Source organism: Dermacentor albipictus, chromosome 9 (genome assembly GCF_038994185.2).
Source record: "Dermacentor albipictus isolate Rhodes 1998 colony chromosome 9, USDA_Dalb.pri_finalv2, whole genome shotgun sequence".
Lineage (NCBI taxonomy): Eukaryota > Metazoa > Arthropoda > Arachnida > Ixodida > Ixodidae > Dermacentor > Dermacentor albipictus.
In genome coordinates this window covers 65,477,168-65,499,730 of record NC_091829.1, presented here as the reverse complement: position 1 = coordinate 65,499,730, position 22,563 = coordinate 65,477,168, and the positions used below count along the sequence as shown (strand labels likewise).

The 22,563-nt window shown below is 46.0% G+C and overlaps 1 protein-coding gene and 1 long non-coding RNA gene across 7 annotated transcripts in view; one reads left to right on the top strand and one right to left on the bottom strand.

Annotated features, from left to right (window-relative positions):
• The window catches only part of LOC135921832 (phospholipid-transporting ATPase ABCA3-like), a 94,835-nt gene continuing 72,272 nt past the window's right edge, over positions 1-22,563 (top strand). For 4 of the 6 annotated variants that reach the window (XR_010570641.1, XM_065456182.1, XM_065456180.1 and 1 more), the window contains exons 1-5: positions 2-138; positions 742-805; positions 17,545-17,952; positions 20,991-21,227; positions 22,064-22,149. Coding sequence is in view for 5 of the 6 variants with exons in the window: in XM_065456182.1 (XP_065312254.1) it covers positions 17,601-17,952; positions 20,991-21,227; positions 22,064-22,149 (675 nt within the window). In the remaining variant the exon portion in view is untranslated. Of the gene's footprint in view, positions 139-741; positions 806-17,544; positions 17,953-20,990; positions 21,228-22,063; positions 22,150-22,563 lie in introns of all 6 variants that reach the window. The other 2 variants (XM_065456183.1, XM_070526268.1) reach the window with 2 other exon arrangements.
• LOC135921833 (uncharacterized) lies at positions 4,140-9,406 on the bottom strand. Its single transcript, XR_010570642.2, has 3 exons — positions 9,031-9,406; positions 8,156-8,269; positions 4,140-5,818 (listed from the first exon to the last, which is right to left on the bottom strand). It is a non-coding gene; the product is annotated as an uncharacterized lncRNA (long non-coding RNA).

The window sequence follows — 22,563 nt, the reverse complement described above, 5'->3', positions numbered from 1 at the left end:
GTGTGTACGTGCAGTGTTTGAGGATCATCATCATGCGGCGGCGCGTGACACTTTCCTGGAAGGCACGGGTTTGAGATCACGGGGCGTACCCGTCTCTCTGCACCTTTTGGCTTCCTACCGCTCTGAGACTCCTTGCAGGTCAGTGGGAGCCATCTTTCCGATGCATCGCTAATCTAGTCGACACCTGTCAGCACCCTACAGTAGCGACATCAGCGAATGCGTCTTACGTGCAGTATTTGGGAAGGTATTCAGTCTCGCCGTACGACCCCCCCGCCCCTGTGGTGGGTCGGTGGCCGTAGCGTTACGCTGCCGAGCATACCCCCCCCCCCCCTATTCGAAATGAGGCTGCAGCGGCGGGGATCCAAACCGCGACCTCGAGCTCAGCCGCACAGCGACGTAGCCGCTGGGATATCGAGTCGGGAAAGCCGTGCATCGTGCTGTGTTTGTTTTCTCATTTACGTTCCGTGTTTTCGCGCCCAGCCGATGTGGCGCACTGCCACGCAAGTGGTGTGTTTTGTTATTTGACCAATCGGCAGAGAGGAGGAGGCAGGTAACGATATAAGGTGTGTGTGTGTATTGAAATTTGAGCGTGTGCTACGTAAGGTTTCACGTGGTCAAAATTATTCCGTAGCGCTCCGATGCGACGATCTAGATCGCGTTTGTAAAGCTATCGAACGTGTAACGTTTATACGATTTGCTTTCGCCCCGTCTTCGACGAGTACCTTGTCTTGTCTCTTCTAGCCCTAACTGTCCTGCCCGCCAAGTTGACCAGCGCTGGCAGCGGGGTTGACCGATCTGCGAAGTGGTGAGTGGGTGTTTTTCTCTTGCGTTGTCCTATAGAGTGGGCCATAGCGACGTAAGACAATTTCTGTTTTTTATGTATGAGGTACGTCGATACGACCAAAAATATCAGTTACTATAGATCCATCGTCTTGCAGAGTAAATTCTTGAATGCAGCGAGGAAAACGCGCAGCCCAGCTTGTGAGTATTGTTGGCAGAATCTACGGCGCCTCTTTCATGGATGGCTTTCATGCGTCGACGTCATCATGGCCGCCATCTTTAGGTACTGGCAGGACGAGAAGCGCGAAACAGAAACGCAAGAGCAACACGACAGACGCGTGTGTTTTGGCCAGTGACAAATCGATAACATTTATGGCGCGGTGAAAAAAAAAACGGTCACTGCGTCCAAAAGCGAAACAACGTTGCACGCGTGACAGCGTGGTGTAGTGACGTAATTGTATGCTTCGGCGGGGCGGCCGGACGGAAGGGTTACGGCATGAGGCCTAAACGGCCGGGGCGCGCAGCGCCGCAAGAAAAGAGCCGGACTGCTCCAGTTGGGGACCAGACAAAGAATGGAATCTTTATTTCTGAGGAGGCAACTTACAGGAAGCACTTACAGCGTTTGGCGCAGAGTGGCGCCCTGATGTAAAAAACCCAAAACCGAAATCAGAAGTTACGATTACCACATCACCTCTCCCTTGAAAGAAAAAAAAATGACCTATCCACCCAAGACGTGATGTTACTCCTAAAGAGACAAATCTTCGACGTTAAAACAAGAGACGTTCGAGGCATCCTCGCCCTCGATCTCACGAAAGCATTCGATACCGTCTCGCACCGCTTCGTACTGGAGTCTGTGGCAGGCCTCGGCCTCGGCCAGAGATTTCAGGAGTACGTACGCTCCTTCCTAAAAGACAGAGAAGCCCGACTGCGAGTCTCGCACCTTAAGTCGGACCCCTACACGCTGGGCTCCGTCGGAACACCACAAGGCTCAGTCATCTCTCCATTACTATTTAATATAGTGATGAAGGGACTTGCAGACAAACTACGACACATCCCAAACGTAAACTGCGTACTATACGCAGATGACATTACCATCTGGAGCCCGGGAGGCTCCCTGGAAGACATGGAGCAGGCATTACAGTCTGCCCTTGATGCCACGGAAGAGTACCTTCTAAACACAGGCATGAAACTATCCTCAAAGAAATCGGAACTATTACTATATCGCAAGTCTTGCCAAGGAGTCCGCCACCTAACACCTCTAGATGAACTTCCGCTCGCACTACACACAAAAGACGGACAACAGATTCCGCGAGTCAACCATATACGCATTCTTGGGCTCCTAATCGAATCCACCGGATGCCACGGACACACGATCAAGCACTTAACCGCCAAAACCGAAAACATGATCAGACTCATCCACAGAGTCTCGGGGCGCAGGAAGGGTCTCCGCAAAGATAACCTTCTGCGCGTATACCACGCGTTCCTTATGAGTCACATTAATTACGTCGCCTCTGCCCACAACTGGACGAAACTAGAAAAGACGAAGCTAAACACACTCATGCGCAAGAGCATCAAACAGGTCTTGGGAATTCCACAAAGAGCAAGTACAGCAAAGGTTGACCAGCTAGGTATGCACAACAACATCGACGAAGTGATCGAGGCTCAGACTATGGCGCAAATACTCCGCCTATCCTCGTCCAAAGCCGGTAGGCTAATCTTAAATGACGCCAATGTCTCCCCGTCTCCCTATCTCGAGCACGCGGTTACCCTACCGAGCGAAATTAGAGACAAATACAAAGTCTCACCGTTTCCCAGAAACGTCCACCCACAACACAACGTGGGTAGGCGCCGGGCCCGCGCCCGCGCGATGCTCGACCGCATCGACGAGTATCGTGAAGCCACCGCATTTGTGGACGCGGCCCAGTACGGCAGCACATCCACTTTCGCAATAGCGGTCGTGGACGGCAACGGAACGCTACGATCATCCGCATCGGTTAAAACGAGCACCAGCGCTAAAGCGGAACAAATAGCCGTAGCCATCGCCATGGCAGACCCCACATTTACTTATGTCTTCACGGACTCGCGTGCCGCAATTCGGGCCTACGAATGCGGCAACGTATCTAAAGAAGCAGCGCGTATACTACTAGCGAGCTCAAAAGAGAGCAAACGGTGCCTCTCCTGGTTCCCCGCTCACATGGGGAAAGACATTCACCCGCGAAAAGCTAACCTCAATGAAACGGCCCACGACCGTGCGCGAGAACTTGCCCGCCGCGACGGTGCCACGGCCTACGAGGGGCTGGACATTCAGTTTAATGACCCGCTGCTCACTTACCAAGAGATCACCTCCCACTATCGGAAAGGCAGAACCAAATTCCCGCTCCCACACGCCAAACTCGAACGCGCGCAGGCGGCCGCGTTTCGAATGCTACAAACGGACTCGTATCCGTCACGAGGCCTACTAAGTCACTATAACTCAGAAATCCCGGCAAATTGCCCAGACTGCCCAGAACTTTATTGCTCACTCTCGCACATGCTATGGCAATGTACCGCGTTACCAAAGGGCCCTCTCTCAAGTGAGCCCGAACGGGAACAAGCCCTCAAAAGCCCGGACCTCAAACTCCAACTCAAGGCCGTCCAGAGGGCCCACCCTTACAAAAATTTTTAATGTGTTTTTTTAGAAAGTCTTTTGAACTTTCTCTATAGAACTTTATTGTGTTTATTTTGATTGCCTATAGAATTTTCCTATAGAGTTTCAAAAGTTATTTGGCCACCGCATTCTTATAGGAACTCTAAAGACACATTTCTATAGAACATTTCTATCGAGTTGCTTTAGAGATGCTAAAGACAAATTTCTATAGAATATTTCTATCGAGTTCCTTTAGAGATGCTAAAGACAAATTTCTATAGAACATTTCTATCGAGTTGCTTTAGAGATGCTAAAGACAAATTTCTATAGAATATTTCTATCGAGTTGCTTTAGAGATGCTAAAGACAAATTTCTATAGAATATTTCTATCGAGTTCCTTTAGATGTGCTAAAGACAAATTTCTATAGAATATTTCTATCGAGTTTCTTTAGAGATGCTAAAGGCAAATTTCTATAGAATATTTCTATCGAGTTCCTTTAGATGTGCTAAAGACAAATTTCTATAGAATATTTCTATCGAGTTTCTTTAGAGATGCTAAAGGCAAATTCCTATAGAATATTTCTATCGAGTTGCTTTCGAGTCCCTACAAGCAAATGCCTATAAAAGCTAGGCCGATGTGTGTAAAGTACTTGCAATTTACCAAAGTTCTACTGTAGGCAATAAGGACTACAGTAAATGCAGTGGCAAAATAATTGGTGCTACAACCACAAAGTATTCAGTTTGAAATGTTTATTGCACTTCAGACTAGATACATGCTTCATATATGTGACATACACACTTCAGACTAGAACTTGCAACACACAAACTGTAGCTGCCAACATGCTTCTCAGGTCAAGCTGGTGGTGCAAACACACGAAACATGAGGTAAAAGAATCAGTGGCAGACTTGATTACAGTTGACACCTCGCAATAACAGGCATGACTAGGACAAGAAACCATACCATTAAAACTGCAAAAGGAGTGCCTGTTCCAGCAGTGCACATTAAATGTTTGGATACTAAAGCCTGAAAATAGACTGATATGAATGTGCACTGCAATGTTGTGTCAGCCTGACGAAACGACACAGCATTTTAGTCTGAGCAAAAATAACACTGGCAGTCGCTGCAAAAATGTGGCAAATAATGGCTTTCACAGATAAGTACACCATATACCGAAACCACACAGCATTTTAGTCTATGTTTATGTGTAAAATTAGCACTGGTAGGCCCTGCAAAAATGTGGCAAACAGGGGTTATCATAGAGCAGTACAGCATATATCGTAAAAAGTTTAAAAGCTTGTATTTCGTTGTAAGGGAAACAATTTTGAGATCAGAGCCAATATTCTAATTAGGGTGAGAAATACAAACCAGACCGACACACGCAATGACTAAAAAAGAGATCTAGCTCAGGAGCTCCTATGTAATGCACATGAACAGTAAAATCGTTTTTCTCGGCAACTATGCAACCAAATTTGATGAGGTTTGATACATTTAAAAATGTTTAAATTATAGTTTCTACATTAACACCATCAATTTTTATTAAAATTTGCTGAAAATAGCAAAACTTGAAGGAAAAGGACTTAAGTTTGCAACTGTAAATAAAAAAAAGAGCTAGCACAAGTTCGTTAATTCTGTAAATTTTCCTACTCAAATACATCCAAAATACAGAAATACTTTTGGGACAACCACAGCACTAATTTGAATTAAGTTTGTGGCATTTGAGAATTCTACCTGTTGCAGGAAGGACTATTTGGCAGGTTTAAGAAAAATAACACCACAAAGCTTACTAATGCCCGTCTCTGTGCCAGAAAGAGATATCATAGTTCTGCAGACTCCATCTGCTATGTCTAAAGTCAACAAACTGTATATATGAATTTACAGCTAGCATGAAATTGTTGCAACGTTTGAGAGTTTCGCGCATCTACTCATAAATTAGTGATTGTATATTAGAGCAGCATATGGTATCTCTAATTTGACAGATTAAATTATGGTATTAGGTCCAACAGAAATGTGATCTCATTTTTTGTTATATAAGATTTGTTAACCTTACTGCTCTGTTTCTTCAAAATTTACAGTTTCCATGAATTCGTGCTACGTGAATTATGCTTTTTCAAATAACGTTTACTTTGATGCAACAATATTTCTTTATTTTACCCGACTCCTTGCTAAAAAAACTGCACAGTATTCATGAGATATGAATAAATAAATATTAAGTGAATAAGTAAACAAACAAATATTGCGGTTTGTCTTAGCATTCCACCACCAGCATGAACTGTAGGGAGCTTTGGCTACTGCCCACATGGTTGCAAGTTCATTCTTACATGACCACCTGCTATTTCACTTCCCAGGAATGGAGCGAGGAAAGGCTAGTTTTTGGCCTCATTTGGTCCGTCTAGTAACGGCGACGGTGGAGCCTGGAAAATAAAATTGAAATTAATTTTCAAAAGGTGTAATGAACATTCAGTCATAATGTATTAGCAGGCACAAACATGCCACAAATATCTATATAGTTGTAGCACTATGCTAAGTTTCATTTCAGTATTTCAGAAAAAAATTATAACAGAAAGGTGGCAGAACGCCCCACCTCCCCACCACTCTGCCAAACAGTGGCAGTTCTTTTGAGAATCACTTTTGAGAATATTTTTACTTTCCCAAGATTCGGTGACATCAGCACTGGGCCAATGTGCCTGGCAGTAGAATATCATTGCTGATGACAAAAAGCATCTCCGAACGACAACAGCCTAGTCACACATTAATCTCATCTTGCAATGACAACGCATTCCCATTTATAACATAAGCAAGCAGGAACACCCATGAGCTAAGAGTCCTATACAGATGTCACACTATGCATAGAAAAATTTTTTTTTGAAAAGGGAATGACCTACTGGCTTCTATTGCTGAGCGGTAGACAAAATTAATATTCCATCCGCTATTAGCCATAGTTGGTATGTACTATGCTTAATATGCGAATAATAAATTTCTCACATGGAGCTTGGGCATCTAAGTATGCATTGTATGGGGAACAATAATGTTTTAAGTTGTTTTCGCAAACTATGATGGATAACTGCCAATTTGTGGTATTTGGAACACAGTCGCGGTGTCACTGTCAGATACAATGGACACAGTATATTCGTGCTTTTTGAGTTATTCAAACAATTAGTTTCTAATCTAGTACGGGTATGTACACTGATATGTATCCTAAATGCAATGATAAGACTGCCCAATTGCAATTGAAATGTTAATTCAGTTTTAATTAAAAAGGGTCCTTCTTGCAACTGGCATGTGAAAAACAGAAAACAAAAATTATACTAATCAAGTAACTTTGAAAACTGATTGCATAACTGCTCTATAGGTCAAGCAGAAAATTTAACAAGAAATAACGTGCCTAAAACTAGTTGCAACAAACAAATTTGTTACTACGAAGGTTGCGGACAATTCAGTAAACAGATTGTGACCCAGTCTTTTTATGTGGCATTCCTCAGCGATGTTGTTGGCCAATTGGTTGCCGCAGCTGAACAAAACAGATGAACAGTCTAAATCAGGTGCGCAGCCCCAGTCCCATCGGTGCATGGTCAAGTGGGACGAACATACTGATCCGGGGAGTGAATTATGGTGCCGTCTTAGGTACGTGTTGAGGCACCGGCCAATCTGTTGCATGTACATTTGACCAAATATACACATGATCACAAGAATAGACTACACTACCCCTGACAGACAAGACAAATTTAGTGGTATCTAAGCAAGCCTTTCTTGTCAGGGTGCCATATGCACAGCAGTGTGCAAGAGAATTGAGAAAGGCAAGCAGGCAAGGGAGGCTTGCTCGGTGAACGATACCACCAAATTTGTCGTGTGTCACAGGCAGTGAGTGCACTGTATCCCTTTCACATGTGGTCAAGCGTACATACGGCAAACTGGCCGGTATCTTCTCATGTGTATAAGAGATCCAGTATGGTCATCCAACTTGGCCGTACATTTCCACAACGGGGCTTCATGTTGGATTACAATCGTTCATCTGTTTTCATCCACCGTAAAAACTGACAAGTGAAATCGATGAGGCATACCACATATATAGTAAGAGATGTGGGTGAGCCCCCATATTTAATGCAACAAACAAAAAAGGCATCCTGTGTAGGTCAACAAGGTATCCATATCAGTCTGTGCCTATGTACTACAGAAGTAAATGCAGCTTAGTAAATACTGACCTTCATATTAATTTTCAAGAAATTAAAGCTCACCAAATGTGTATTTTGCAGTGGCTGTTACTATGGGAACAGAGAAGTAACTGTAAAGATATCAATGATAAACAAAGATGTGCACACTACGTGCTTAGACCTGTGACATATTTAGTCCACTACCCTTCGAATTCCTACATGCACAGAAAACTGCACGAGATTCTAGCACAAACAGAAAAAAAATATGCAAATAGGGGTACAGCATAGGAAATAGTTTTCAAAGAATAAAACCCCAATAAAAAGTCATAAATACACTATGTACAAAGAAAAAAATATATGTAACTTGCAGGTAAGCAACTTACGCAAAAGAAATACTAAACATCAGGAATGGTTGGGTATAGTTTTATACAGAACACAATCATGTGGGCATAATGGCTATGCACACTAATAGGTAGCAAGTTCAATAAGGTTGCATAAATATTTAGTCTCTTTAGTATGCTGCATTAAGTAATGTGTCGACAAACTTCACCATGAATGACACCAAGCCCCCTTTTTGGAACACGTACATTTCATACACACCTGTCATGACGATCCAGATCACACGCCATGCTGCTGCAGCCATATATCCACAGGGTCGGCATTTCTTGGGGCTCCTCGATCTTGTAGTTAATGTTGTGGGTCACGGCCTCGCCACTACAAAATCAATTCTATGTTAGCTTAAAACAGTGGCACAATAAAGCTGTGATATCGTGAAAACATGCAATCAGCACCTAAAAGAGTCACGAAAACAATGTCTGCACTAATGTGGAAAGAGAGCAAATGCTCGAAATCATCGAATGTCATGACAATGCGGACCTCTACATCAAATAAAGTTTTGGACGCACCGCAGCAGCAGATTACAATCTAAACTTAATGTTTTTTTTTCCATTACTTAGTATAGGCAACGTTCCCCTGTCATGCTTAGTTAAGTCAGTTATGTCAACACATCTTGCCTTGGAAATAAAGCTGTACTAGTAGCAAGCTGTGATTGGCTTACATTTTTTTCTTAGAACTGTTCGTTAGCCAAAAACCTCGTAAGCAGAGATTGTGCACAACGTCGAAGCATTTATAAGTGAGGAAACGTCATTGAAGAATGAATCGATGAAGAGGTAGACGGGTCGTTACTATGCAACTTTAGCAGACGGGCGGGAGCTCACGCACAACTGCACAAGGTGAACACGATTTCCGAAACTTTTCTCAGGGGAAGCAAACGCTTATCAGGATTATCAATTCCGCACTGTGGCAATAGAGTTGCGTACACAATTCTTCCAACCAGCGCGTAGCAAGTATCAGCACAGGGTTCACTGTTGTCGTGGGTGTTCCACTTACTACGTTCGCAAGGCACTCTATACACACACGGGAAGCACACACAACACGGATGAACGCACGTGTAGTTGGCGAGCACGATTGCTTACCGTTTCAACAGTACGACGAGGTCGAAAGGCACTCTCCAAGTTTCCAGTGATGCGTCTGCGATGTTACTTGCAGCAAACAAGCCACTGGGTAGTGGACGAGCTGAGGCGCGCTAATAATACGCGTTACTTCTCTGCGCCGTCCACCGAACTTTCCACGAACACAAGCGGAGACAAAGGGGACGCACTCCATGGCATGAAAATCGTTGGTCCACATTTAGCTGGCGCGCCACGCATACGGCGTGCTTACAGCAAGACTCAAGCCATCTTCTGGCACTTTCGTGCTCGCGAACTACGTCTCATTTCATTACAGCAAACCTAATAACACACGGTCAAACAAACACATCGACGCAGCTCGCACGACAACCGTTGAAGACGGAGCAATGACAACACGCCGTAGCTTCGTATTCTACCTGTCGCGTTGAATACGAAAATACCGGCGCCGCCAGCGCCGTCTGTATAATAGTGCGGCTGCTGTGGCCTCCGTGATTCCTACAATAATACCCACTACAGCAGGTTTTGTGCCGTTTTGAGCCGGCCTTTGAGCCGAACTACATACATATGTTGCTAGACAAGAAGAAACATTGACATGCTCATATTGTGTGCTATAGTTTAGGGCAGAAATAAATTACATGCAGTATTCTTGCTTTTGAATCGCTTATGCCACATGTAGTCAGCAAAAAGCATGGCCTTCAAGATCTCGACAATTTACCCTGTGTAAGCTATCGCTGCGGTGTGATTTTAACGATTTCAACCTCGGTCACTGGCCTTAAAACCCTAACTGACTTTATGCGCAGCCGTTACCTGCAGTGTCTGTGCCCTCACTTCGTTTCTCATTGAAGTAGCTTCCTGCTGTCGTTTAAATGTAGCCCAGAAATTGTCGACACAACCTCGGAGGTACACGTGTGCAGTGTGTGATGTTTCCGTGCGCTTGTGTCTGTCGCACAGCAACGTATATACGATGATGTTTAATTTTACCCGTGAGGTACAGGTTACGCTTATGTGTTCCCTATCTTGCTTTCGTGGCGATACGCTTATCATGCGCGGATCGCGCTCATGTGGTCTGTGACTGTTCAAGATTCCTTGAAAAAAAAAAATCGTTTCTGCAGCGTGCATTTGAGTGGTATGTGCCAGAAATTTGCGGCGGCGTTCGATCTGTTTCCGCCCCAAGTGCTGCAGTCACTGCATGCCAGCAAATAGATATGACGCGATTGCTAAGGCGCAGTTTTGCTTAGTGTTTCTTGGTATACATCTTTGTGATTTACCTGCATATGCGATATAAACCACAATGCGCGCTACCGTTATATTTCTTTGGTTTTCCTAATTTCGATTAGTGTGATGTTTGCCTTGGTCAATGAGTGTCTTTTTAACGATGCTCTTACTTGATAGTAAAAAACCTCTGAAATGCCGATTGCAAGAACCAGCGTCTTCCAGTGCCTTCCAGTGTGAAACCAGCAGCGCGTTTTTCTTTTTTCTTTTTCTTTCTTTTTTTAAAGCACTGGATCGCACTGGGTACGCTGGCGCTCGCTGGGACTCACTCGAGACCAGTGAGAACGCTGGATAAGAGCTGGGTCACACTGGAAGAGACGCTCGCATTGGAAACGGCGCTGGTTGTGTTTGTGCCGCGAGGCTCCAGCACGCAAGGACGAGCGCTGCTGAATATTAAATGCTTTATACAATTTCATGGCTTGATACTAGTCTCTTGTCCTAAATTACGCTATATCTTAGGGTCATAGAACTATTTCGTGTCGCAGCATGGAATAAAGGTGCGTGAGCTGCCTTGTTTATTCCTGCACATGTGACACTGAAAATCACTTTCGTTTTTTGCATTTTGCCTTGTGACAGGGCGGACAGCTAAATTCTTTAACGAAACCACGCATAGACGGAGGACGCCGCTTTTTTAGTAGTTCGCACGTAACGTATGACTGGGAGTTATCGCCATTGTCGCAGTGTTGTGGAGTGGACATGAAATCCAGAAGTCGTTCAGACGCGCTCGAACGGACCCCGAGTTCCATGCCTACCGCTGCTTGATATTATCGCACCGATAACAAGGCTGAGGCGATTCGTGCGCTTCCACTTTCCCTATTGTACTAAAAAGAGTTCTGAGGCTCAAATACACACATTTTAGCTTTCGCCAGCTACCCGCGCCGAGATCAGTCCCCATCGAAGCTTAGGCATAGCGTATCCGCCGAGTCCGTCTGCACGCTATCGGCGCGTCTAACCTCAAGAATCAAGAAGTCTAAAAAGGGTAAATTACTTTATATTTCAGATTTCGCATCGGTGCTTTTAAATAAACAATTTTTTCATGTCTACAGTGCCAGCACAAGAAGTGAGGAGCGCCGATGTGACGCATCATAAACGCAGGTATATGTGCTGTCGCCGAAGGCTCCCAGCACTAGCCTGCGTTTCTCTGACGAATATATATGGCTAGACAGACGTGTAGACTGAAAGGCATCACTGAACTAAGAAAACATTGCATACCCCTCGCGTGAAGAACAATAAACGGCTATCGAAATCGGCAGTAACAGCCCATTCATGCAGCGTCCCGGGTCGGTGGTTCATTTAGGACTTTTTTTCGAAGCTAAAATACCAATCGCAGTCGATGTTATGGCACTTCCGAGCACACTATTGAATATGGAGAGCAAATTTTTCTTTGAGGTACAGGCGTGAGTTTTAGTTGCTGGCCGATAGCGCATCTACCACGTCTGTGCAAGACTTCTCTCTGTGAAACTAAAACTGCTTCTCGATTTTGATAAGCTAAATTATCCGCCCATGTCCCTATGCTGACGCGGCGTAGCGGTAATGAGCCGGGCTGGGGACCTGCAGGTACGACGATCGAATCCTGGTCAGAGCACTTCTGTTTTTACATGTTCATTTTTTCGATTTATATTGTACTAAAACGCTATCTGTTGCTTTCTGTATTAAAAAAAAATACATACGGTGTCCAGGCACCACGTATTTAACGCGCTAGAGCTGTTTTTCGCACCAGTAACCAGCGCCTCCCAGTACGCCGCGCTTGCCCAGCGCCCCATGCATCCAGCGCGCGGCACTGGACCCATAATCCGGCGATGCACTGGATACTGGGTACTGTTTATAGAGTGAAAATATAGAGCCGTTCTTAGACAGGACGCACTTTAGCTTGTTTAATTTCCTATAAACGTTCCTTTACAGAACTCAGTACGTATGCCATATGATGGCACACTTTTAGAACGGGAATGGAGAGCCAGTCTAGAGACAGGCCGCATTAGAAGTTCTGAAAACGTTCTATAAATTTTTCTATAGAATTTGGTACATAAGATGTCAACACGACCTCTATAGAACTTTTATGGAGGATGTAGAGCCATTCTATAGACAGGCCGCATTAGAAGTTCTGAAAAGGTTCTATTAACATTTTTCTGTAGGATTTGGCACATAAGATGTTAATACGACCTCTATAGAACGTTTCCGAAAACGTTCTATAAATTTTTTTCTATAGAATTTGGTACATAAAATGTCAATACGACCTCTATAGAACATTTATGGAGGGTGAATGGAGAGTCAGTCTATAGACAAGTCGCATTAGAAGTGTTAAAAACTTTCTATAGACATTATTTTATAGAATATTGTACATATGATGACAATAAACCCTCTATAGACTGCTTATAGAGCGTGAATGGAGAGTCAGTCTATAGACAAGCCGCATTAGAAGTGTTAAAAACTTTCTATAGACATTATTTTATAGAATTTAGTACATATGATATCAATACAATCTCTATAGAACATTTATAGAGAACGAATGGAGAGCCGTTCTATAGACAGGTCGCGTTAGAAGTTTTAAAGACATTCTATAAAAATTACTTTATAGAATTCAGTACATAGGACGTCAATACACCCTCTATAGAACATCTATTGTGTGTGAAATGAGTTGTTTCTATAGAAAGGTTTCTATAGACTTCTTATAGAGATTCTATGCAGACGACTCTATAGATCGCGAGTTCCTATAGAGTCCCTTTTGACTCCATAGGAACTCATTAGGAGTTCTAAAGGAACTCTAAATCCATTTTCATAAGGGCAAGAACTGGCGGAGCGTCACCACGTTCCCGTCCCGACTTGGGTGTCGCCTACGGTTTCTGCCGGAGGAGTTCCCCGCGTGGGATCTCCAACGAATTGAAACTCCTCAGGACTTCAATAAAGTTCTTGACTGACTGACTGATCCACTCGCTCTCCTCGCAGCAAAAATAAGTACACACATGATTAGTGATACATCTTTACACAATAGAAAATGATCTCTGGCTTCCCCATTAAAAAAAAAAACGTACATGAATACTTGCACACACAGATAACACAGAAAATTCACAAAGTACATAAGTGTACATTAACAACCATCTGTGTGCCCCCTGGGACAGCACTGATGGGTGGCTCATTCGCCCTGAGCCCGAGTCGAGACAGTCGTTTTGGCTGTCGTGGATTGGCATTGTGCGCAAAAGCACTTAACACTCCATAGTCCCCCCCCCCCCCCCTTAAGAATGCTAACGAAAAACGTTTTTTTTTTCTTTTTGGCATAAAGGACAAATTAGTATGGCGGCTACTACCGTAGTGAAAATGCATACATGTATGCTGCAAGAAACGTAACATACAAGAAATGTATGGTATCCCTTCTGTGGGGAGTGAGTGAGTGTCAACTTTATTATTAGAAGGGGTAAGGGATAAGGGAGGCTAAGCTACGTAGGCTTCCAGGTTGTGCTTCACGATGGAGTCTTCAGCTCGTGCCAGGACCCGTGTTTGGATGTCTCGGTCGGTGCTGGAGAGAAGAGCCTCCCATTGTTCGTCGGTGGGGGGTGGCGAGACGAGGTCGGCGGGCGGGGGATCTTCCGGGCAGCCCCAGAGGATGTGTGCTAAGAAATGAAGAAGAGTGTTCCTACAACTAGGATCCACTGATAAATCTGCAGTATAGCAGTAAGTACAGCGTGCGTATAGCACCGTTTATGCTGCCAGAAATCCCCCCCCATTTGAAGGATACTGCTTATGTCTTATTCAGCTATCAAACAAGAAAGGAAATACTTTTGACATTAAGAGCCGAATTCGCATGGGAGGGTTGAAACCTCTGTACACAGTAACCTAAGGCAACAAGCTACTTGGAAACATAATCCTTAAATCGTTCCGGAGGTTGTCTTTGGCGTGTAGACCTACGGAGGACTGGTTCAAGTTGTAGAGGAGGAACAGCAGAAGTGTTACTCGTACTGTGGCTAGAAGGTGTGTCAGAGACCCGAGTGCCTTCAGGGGCAGTGTCTTGGGAAGGAGTGTCGCATGGACGTTCAGGAGACTGTTCTGCACGGGGTGAACCCGGAGGTGGTGGTGGTGAGACAGGTGGTTGCAAAGAAGGGGTTGCAGCAGGAAGATGGGTACCAGTAGGAACTGGAAGAAAAGGTGGAAAACCATCGTCAAAGGATGTTCCATCATTGAAATGACTCCTTTCATTTGTTTCCCCCTGACGTACCGAGTACTTCACCAGTTTAGACGCGTTCCAACGCTTGCCATTTTCGAGCTGGAAAGTACTTCGGCCTACTTGGCGGTAATTCTTGAACGGGCCGGAGTATTTAGGACCAGATTTCCGTGAAGTACGTACCTTAACCAGATCGCCTGGCTGAAACTGAGGACATTTAGTTGCGCGACGACGATCCACATCCTTTTTAGTATTTTCCTGTTTTTGACGTACTCTACTCAGCACTTCCTGGCGCAACTTTGGAGAAGCAAATTCAGGATGAATTGTAGGCATGTTTGCGACGTCCAGACGAGTTCGCGGTTGTCGACTATGGAGCAGCATAGCTGGAGACACACCGGTAGTCATATGTGGAGTAAACCTGTAAATTGCCAAGTATTCTAAGACCGCAAGTCTGAGGTCTCGCTGTTCCAACATAGCAATATGTATGAATTCTTTAAGGACACGGTTAAGTCTTTCTACCTGGCCATTGGCCTGTGGGTAGTAAAGAGAGGACAAGAAATGCTTAATGCCTCTTTCCTTCAGGAAGTTTTCGAACTGTGCAGAAACAAACTGTGGCCCATTATCGGACACTATAGCATCAGGAAATCCTTCCCTGCTGAAGATGGACATGAGACTGTGCATGATGGCTTTCTATGTGACGGAAGGCATAAAAGCAACTTCGGGCATTTGGAATGATAGTCAACCATGACCAAAGCAAAACGAGCATACTGTGGAGCACGATCAAGAGGGCCTATTATATCTATGGCTAACTTTTCCCTTGGTCTTAATGGCCATTCGACAGGTTGTAATGGCGCAAAAGATGGTTTGGCAGATTTATCTGCTTGTTGGCACACAAAGCAGTTTCCCACAAGTTCCTCAACTTGCCTATCCATGTGAGGCCACCAGTAGATGCCTCTCAATCTGAGCTTGGTTTTAGTAATGCCCAAGTGACCTTCATGAGCAATAGACAGGAGTGTCTGACGCAAGGAAGCAGGAGGAACGATACGTTCACTTCGGAGAAGCAGATTATCCATGTAGGACAATTCGGACTGTACAGCAGCATACGCCTGTAACTCTTGCGGAAGGTCCGTCGCATATCTCCATCCTTTTACTATTTTGTCATTTAATGCTTGGCACACTGGATCTGCCTGTGTGGCTGCTTGGAATTCCTCCTTTGTAATACAAGATGAAACTAAAGACACTATTTCCTCATCTAGTGCTGGTTCACATTCGGGAGGGACAGGTAAGCGTGACAATGCGTCCGCAATGACATTTTGGTCACCTTTACAGTACTGAATGGTGAAATTGTAATACAGCAATCTTGCATTCCACCTTGAAATTCTTAACGGTTGCTGTCCAGGACCCTTGGAAGATAGCAATGCGACTAGAGCTTGGTGATCAGTTCGTAGAGTGAACTGTCGACCCCACAAGTAAACATGCCAATGTTCACACGCAAACAGACATGCCAATGCTTCCCGTTCGCCTACAGAGTACCGTCGCTCTGCGGAAGATAACGTACGAGAAGCAAAAGCTACTGTAAAGAGCTCATTTCCACATTTTTGCTGTAGGACAGCTCCTATGCCAACGTCAGAAGCATCAACCGTCACAACAATAGGCAGATGCGGTTGGAACATGCGTACCACCGGGCGTGATGCAAGTACGTCTTTAATAGCCTGAAAGCTGCATTCAGTATCCCGATCCCAGACAAAGGCTTGTCCTTGCCTTAGGAGTTTCCTTAGCGGTTCCACTACGTCGGCATACTGCGGGATAAATTTAGCATAATATCCCGTGAGGCCCGGAAATGAATGTAGAGCCTTTTTGTCCTTAGGCTGTGGTGCCTCCACGATTGCCTGAATTTTACTATCCATCGGCGAAATGCCGTTTGCAGAAATTTTATGTCCTAGGAAAGTTAATTCTGGGACACTGAATACGCACTTGTGGTTAAGCTGCATGCCTGCATTACTTATCCTAGACAGGACTGTTCGCAAATTTCTGTCGTGGTCACGCTGAGTGTGACCCCATACAAGCACATCGTCAAGGTAGCACAAGGTGCCTGGGCAGTCTTTCAAAACAGATGACATGATCTGTTGGAAAGCGGATGGCGCAGATGCCAAACCGAAACACACACGCTTGAAGCGGAAAAGACCATCATGAGTTATAAAAGTAGTAAGCTCACGGCTTTTCTCGGATAATAAAACCTGGTGATACGCGGACTGCAAGTCCAACTTACTTAAGACAGTAGCACCAGCGAGTCGATGCAACAGTTCGTCAGCCCTCGGTAGCGTTTGGCGCTGAGTGGCGCCCTGATGTAAAAAACCCAAAACCGAAACCAGAAGTTACGGATACCACAGTAATCTTAGCCGCCATGTTCAGGTGCTAGCTCTTTGAGGAGCTGCATCCATGACGTCACGCGAAAACTGTCATGGAAGCCTCGCGTGCCTTCACTCCGACGACGTCATCTGGTAAGATCGGCATTCGTGCTATAATCCGTGCCTCAAAAAAAAAAAGATCGCGCTAAGCGTTGACCTCTTCCCTAATTAGAATAAATGCTAAACGACTTCAGCTCGTGTCCAGGTGGTACTTCGCGAGCGTTCACCACTGCGACGAGTGTGGGCTCGGTGTCGCGCTTTTATATGAGAGAGAGCCAACGCAGCGTCGTATTTTGTAACTATGCATTCCGTTTTCGATTCTTCTTGCCACTTGTCGCCTCGGACACCGCCGCGCCGCCATTACCTCATGGATGGGGTGACCAAAAACTTAAATGAAACTACGTGGCCCAGGGCGGCCGACAGCGATGATCAGTCACACGAATGCCTTCCCACGGTGCTTAGCGTGACTACCCTGCTTGTGCCCGAGCTGCTCAAATGCAACCTCCATCGCGGAAGTACCAGCTTTCGCGAAAATGGAATCGGACCTGGGACGAACAGTTTAGGCTCCCGCAAAAAAAAAAAGAGTGGCGAGCGTTTCTCTCTGTTCTCAGATCGAAGTTTGTGTTCGTCATCGTTTAGTTCGAAGCGGACGTTTAAAGAAGTCCACCTGCCACCGCGCGCGTCCAGGAAGACTCGTCGGCGTACTCCAGACCTCCAGCGGCTGAACTTGCGAGAAAGAGGCGATGGGCTACCTGTCGTTCCTGGACTGCGGGTGCGGCTGGGCGAGTTGCTGCAGCCAGGTGTGGCTGGTGCTGTGGCGCCACGTGTGGCTGTCGCGCGTCCGCCGCCACTACGTGGTCACCCTGCTGGAGCTGGCCGGCATGCTGCTGCTGATGAGCTCGGTGTGGGACGACTCCGTGGCGCCGTACCGGGCGAGGCCCCACAGGGACCGGTTCTTCGACACCGCCAAGCCGACCGACTTCTGGGGCCGCCGCAACGAGTCCTGGACCCGCGGCTCGCTCGCCTTCGCGCCGGACCAGCCGTTCTTCGCCGACCTGGTCGTCAGGGTCTGCAAGGCGTTGGGACCGGACTGGAGTGAGTGCGCGGTCGGAACCAACGCCATTTTTAACGCGATAGCGTTAAGGAGCTCGTGTCGCAGAAAAGCCGTTGTCGTCGGCGTCGGCGTCGGTGTCGGCGGCGTTGGCCGTGAGCGATAAATCCCAGCAGGCCCTTCATGAATAAAAAATAACTTTTATTGCGAAGCAATGCTACTTTAGGTCGCACTTCAGCCCGTTCCGTGGCGAGGCGGTGGTAGGCACCATTGACCTTTAGCGTGACCTCGCTGCGTGACGTCACACCACGTGACCTAGTGACGTCACACCAGCTGTGTAAAAACGGGGCCCCATCTCACGCCGTCGCTAGGCGAGGCGGTAGCCACCAACGGCGGCCTAACTCCCGCTCCTCTCACCAGGGACGCTATGGTCAGAGCTGTCAGAGAGTCGGACCAGCTGATCCGAGAATAACACGCTATTGCTTCGCAATCACCAGGCTTAACCAAGCTAAGCCACGGCCGTTTTTTTTATAACTTTGAAGCTATAGCTTTTCCGCGATGCAGTTTGGCAAAGGAGTGGAGGCGTAGTCGTTCTCGCGAACACCGCGTACGAGCGCAGTTTGCAGAAAATGTAGACGTGGCTCTCGTGATGAAACCATGCGCAAGAGACAAGGCTGCTAACGTATCGTCTTCGTTGGAAACCTTGACTAATGGCGCTAATAGTCGAGCACGCACAAGTGCAAAGCAGAAGCGAATTTGATTATACATACATACATACATACATACATACATACATACATACATACATACATACATACATACATACATACACTGACTCTTTAGTATAACGAAATCGTTTTATCCGATATATCGCATTATACAATTTTTTTGTAGTCCCGGCCGAAATGCATGCATTTGACATCGAAGTATTCGAAATGCAGTGGCACCAGACTTCGATTAGTACAAGGCACGAAGCGTGAGGTACACATGGCAGCACTCGCTGCAGAGTCCGCGGTGTGATTGTTGGATTCCTTCGTTTTAATCCTTCGTTCTGAGCAGACAACTGATGCTGCGAACGTCACTCCACCACTTGGCGGCAACTCCTTGAGACTTGCGGTTGACTCGGGATCGCAACCGACACACGAGGCACTTGCCCACAGCTGTCAGTAGAGTTTCTCAACTGTCTTGTCACCGCTATATCGAGTTCGGCTCTGTCTCGGCGTGCGTACTACGAGGTCCCGCGTTGTTGTGTAGTGCGCATCCCGCATTACTATGACTTTCAAGGCTCCTCCACTTGCAACGAAATACCGCTTACAACCAAGTCGTTTTCCCGATGAATTTGTTATAACGAGGAGGTTACGTAGCAAGATAATGGAAAGCTTGCATGCCTGAAATACTGGTCACTGCTTCGCAATTAGAACTCGAAGTAACAACACGTACAACATTTTAGCATCTACGTGGGACAATCACTCTCTCAGGCGACCGTGTCGAACGCGATAGCTAGGGTTGTGCGAATATGTGAAACTTCCAAATAACGAATTGGATGGTGTCCTACTCGATTCAGTCTTTGAAGCAGGTAGTAAGCATCCGCAAATACGAATATTTTTTCGAATATTTCTAAATGTCAACTGTGTACAATCAAACGTAAAATTGGAGCATTGGCGCAACAAATCTTATAACCGCAGACATAGTGTAGGCGTAAACCAAGAGAACTTACGTAGAGGGGCATGCTACGTCCTTAAAGAAGCGATACATTACCGGGTATTCAGCGATCATTCGCACACTTAGAAGAATCCTGTGTGGGCGAACGGACTGCCTATTTATTCGTGCTCCGTTTGGGCTTTTCGTAAACAGCGCTTCATTATGTGCAGCGTTAAGACAAAAAAGATTTCTAACGTTATGAATACTACCATGTGAAAATAGTTCCGCATTAATTGCAAGAACAACAGTTCATCATTCTGTAAGTCTTCGAAACGAATTCGATACTCTAGTCAATTCGTTTTCGGCACTATTCCATTCGTGTTGGTCTCAGTCTCAAAAAAACTGCTGTTCACACACTCCTAGCGATAGCATAGAGAGCGCTCACAGGCTTTTGTCGTTTATTTCGGGGCAAAATGAAGCGGGCCGATCCCGGAAGCAGTGCAATTAAAGGTGCTGGTGAACCTATTCAGATAATGCTATAGCTCGGCAGTCCATTCGGGTGTGACAGGATCTGTGACTTCTCATTTGCTTGTCACGCTGCGTCAGAGTTAGCATGCATTATACGGGGTGTTTCCCGAAACTTCGAAAGAGACACCAACTATAGCGCGGTACGCCTTCCGTGAATACGACCAGCGTTATATTGTTCGTGGTTGTCTGAAGAAGTTACCTATTGCAGTTTTTCGAAGTTATCATTCAAAAGGAAAGTATATTGTCAGTGCATTTTACCGGTGCTGACATATGGGGCAGAGACTTGGAGACTGACAAAGAAGCTTCAGCACAAGTTAAGCACCGCGCAAAGAGCGATGGAACGAAGAAATGCTAGGCATAACTTTAAGAGACAGAAAGAGAACGGTTTGGATCAGAAAGCAGACGATATTCTAAGAGACATTAGGAGAAAAAAATGGCGCTGGGCAGGTCGTGTAATGTGCGGATTATATAACCGTTGGACCATTAGGGTTACAGAATGGGTACCCAGGAGAAGGGAAGCGCAGTAGAGGACGGCAGAAGACTAGGTGGTGCGACGAAATGAGGAAATTTGCGGGTGCTAATTGGAATCGGCTAGGCGCAGGACAGGGGTAGTAAGAGATCGCAGGTAGAGGCCTTCGTCCTGCAGTGGACATAAAATAGGCTGCCGATGATGATTATGATGATTTTTCGAAGTACGATTACTTAGCTCATGGTTATATTGGTAGTTTGCGCTACGTCCGTCCACGTCCTGTCCTTCCTTAATATCGTGTTTGTAAAACTGAGCGCAATATAACCATGAACGTTCACCAACTAGCCCCCTTCATTGCTTTGCTAAAAGATTACTTAGCTGATTACGCGAGCGCCCCTGAAGTGCCGTGCTCCGTCGCCGAGCGATGCAATGCGCGCGGCGTAGGTCCGATGCCTTTCCAGGAGGCGGCCGATGCAGCCCAGTTCGCCGACGAAGGCAGGGCCGAGGCTTGGCCGGCGGACGACGCGCAACGACGCGTGGCCGTGTGGTTCGAGCAGCCGGCGCCCCACCGGCTCACCTACCACGTGCGCTTCCCGGACGCCGACTTCAACATGCGCCAGGAGCACCGGCTCAGCCTGCTGGTGCCGGGACCCGCCGACGTGGACGACTTCGACGAGATCAGTTGAGAACGCTCTCGATCCGCACGATGCAGAGCTGGATCTCTTGGCTGAACCTGAAAGGACTCGTCACGTGATCGGCTCGCTCGCGATAGGGATGTGCAATCCTGGTTTTGATTCTGGCAGTTGCTAAAACTCTCGAAAGCCGAAAGTGCTTCATAAAACCGGCGCGCGGAATGTGCAGTCACGTTCAATGTGAGCTGCAACATGAGCTCCGGCAACTGTCAGAATTACGCCAAATTGCGAAATTTGCCATCTTCCTGCTTTGATTGGCTGACAGGCTGGCTATGGGTTGTTCAGGATAGCACATTTTAATGGACTCCGTATAGGTTATCGGTTTCTTCAAGTTGGGAGCATCGTTTGCTAATCAGTACGTTTAAATTCGCTCCCTTAACGACTAATAAAGTTCATATAAGGCATCCAGCAAACGTACGTTGACATTACATTGAAAAAGTCAGATTTCTGACTGAACAGTTGTGGATTACAACGGGTAAAATATAGGTTTGAAAGGCTGCTCGGCATAAATGAAAAACAAATCGTGTATAAAGATCTTTCTTGAGAATCCTGGGCACACGTTTGAGATTTCTAGGCGTTTGCAGAAGTTCTCCTGGGGACACTGGAGTACCATCACAGTTTTTCGCCGGTTTCGGGTTGTTTCAAGATAACCTGGTGGGTTTTTAAATGGCTGCTGTTCGCAGTAATTGAAGAGTGGCAGTCAGTCTGTGGCATGTCGGGTTATGAGCTGTCGCTTCTGCGTCATACCAAGCATCAATGCTTAAAATAATTTCTATGTCTAGCTAAACAAAATTCGTCGTTTTCGCACATTGCTTTTTTTTTCAGGGCTTCTGCTTCCACTGCAGTATCTGATCGAATCGACTTATATAAATATGACAGCCGAATTGCTGAAGAAACAGATGAACATAACGGTGAGCATGCTTTACTTAAGTGAACCTAAGCCTAAAAGATTTTCAAAGTGCTTCTCTTATTTTGCTACGATACTGCGTGGGTTTTTTTGCTGATCACGTTTATTGCGGGAGCCTGACTTTTGTTATTAGCGACTGTTGTTTCGGCTCCTCAAGTTGCCGAAGGGGAAATCGATCCTGAAGATGTTTTCAAAATACGCACAGAAGTGTTCAGGCGCTGCGTGCAGTGAATTGTATTTCTGCCTCGTGGTATAGGCCTTCGATCGCGCCAGAGTAAATGCGGACTTAGTGGGAAGCAAACGACGTAAAAAAAAATACCACGTTAGTAAAACCTAACCAAACCTCGCCCTTACGGAAAGAACTGTTTCGCTTCACTGCTTCAGGAGGTTTTGTAAACAGCCTAATTCTTCGCAGTTA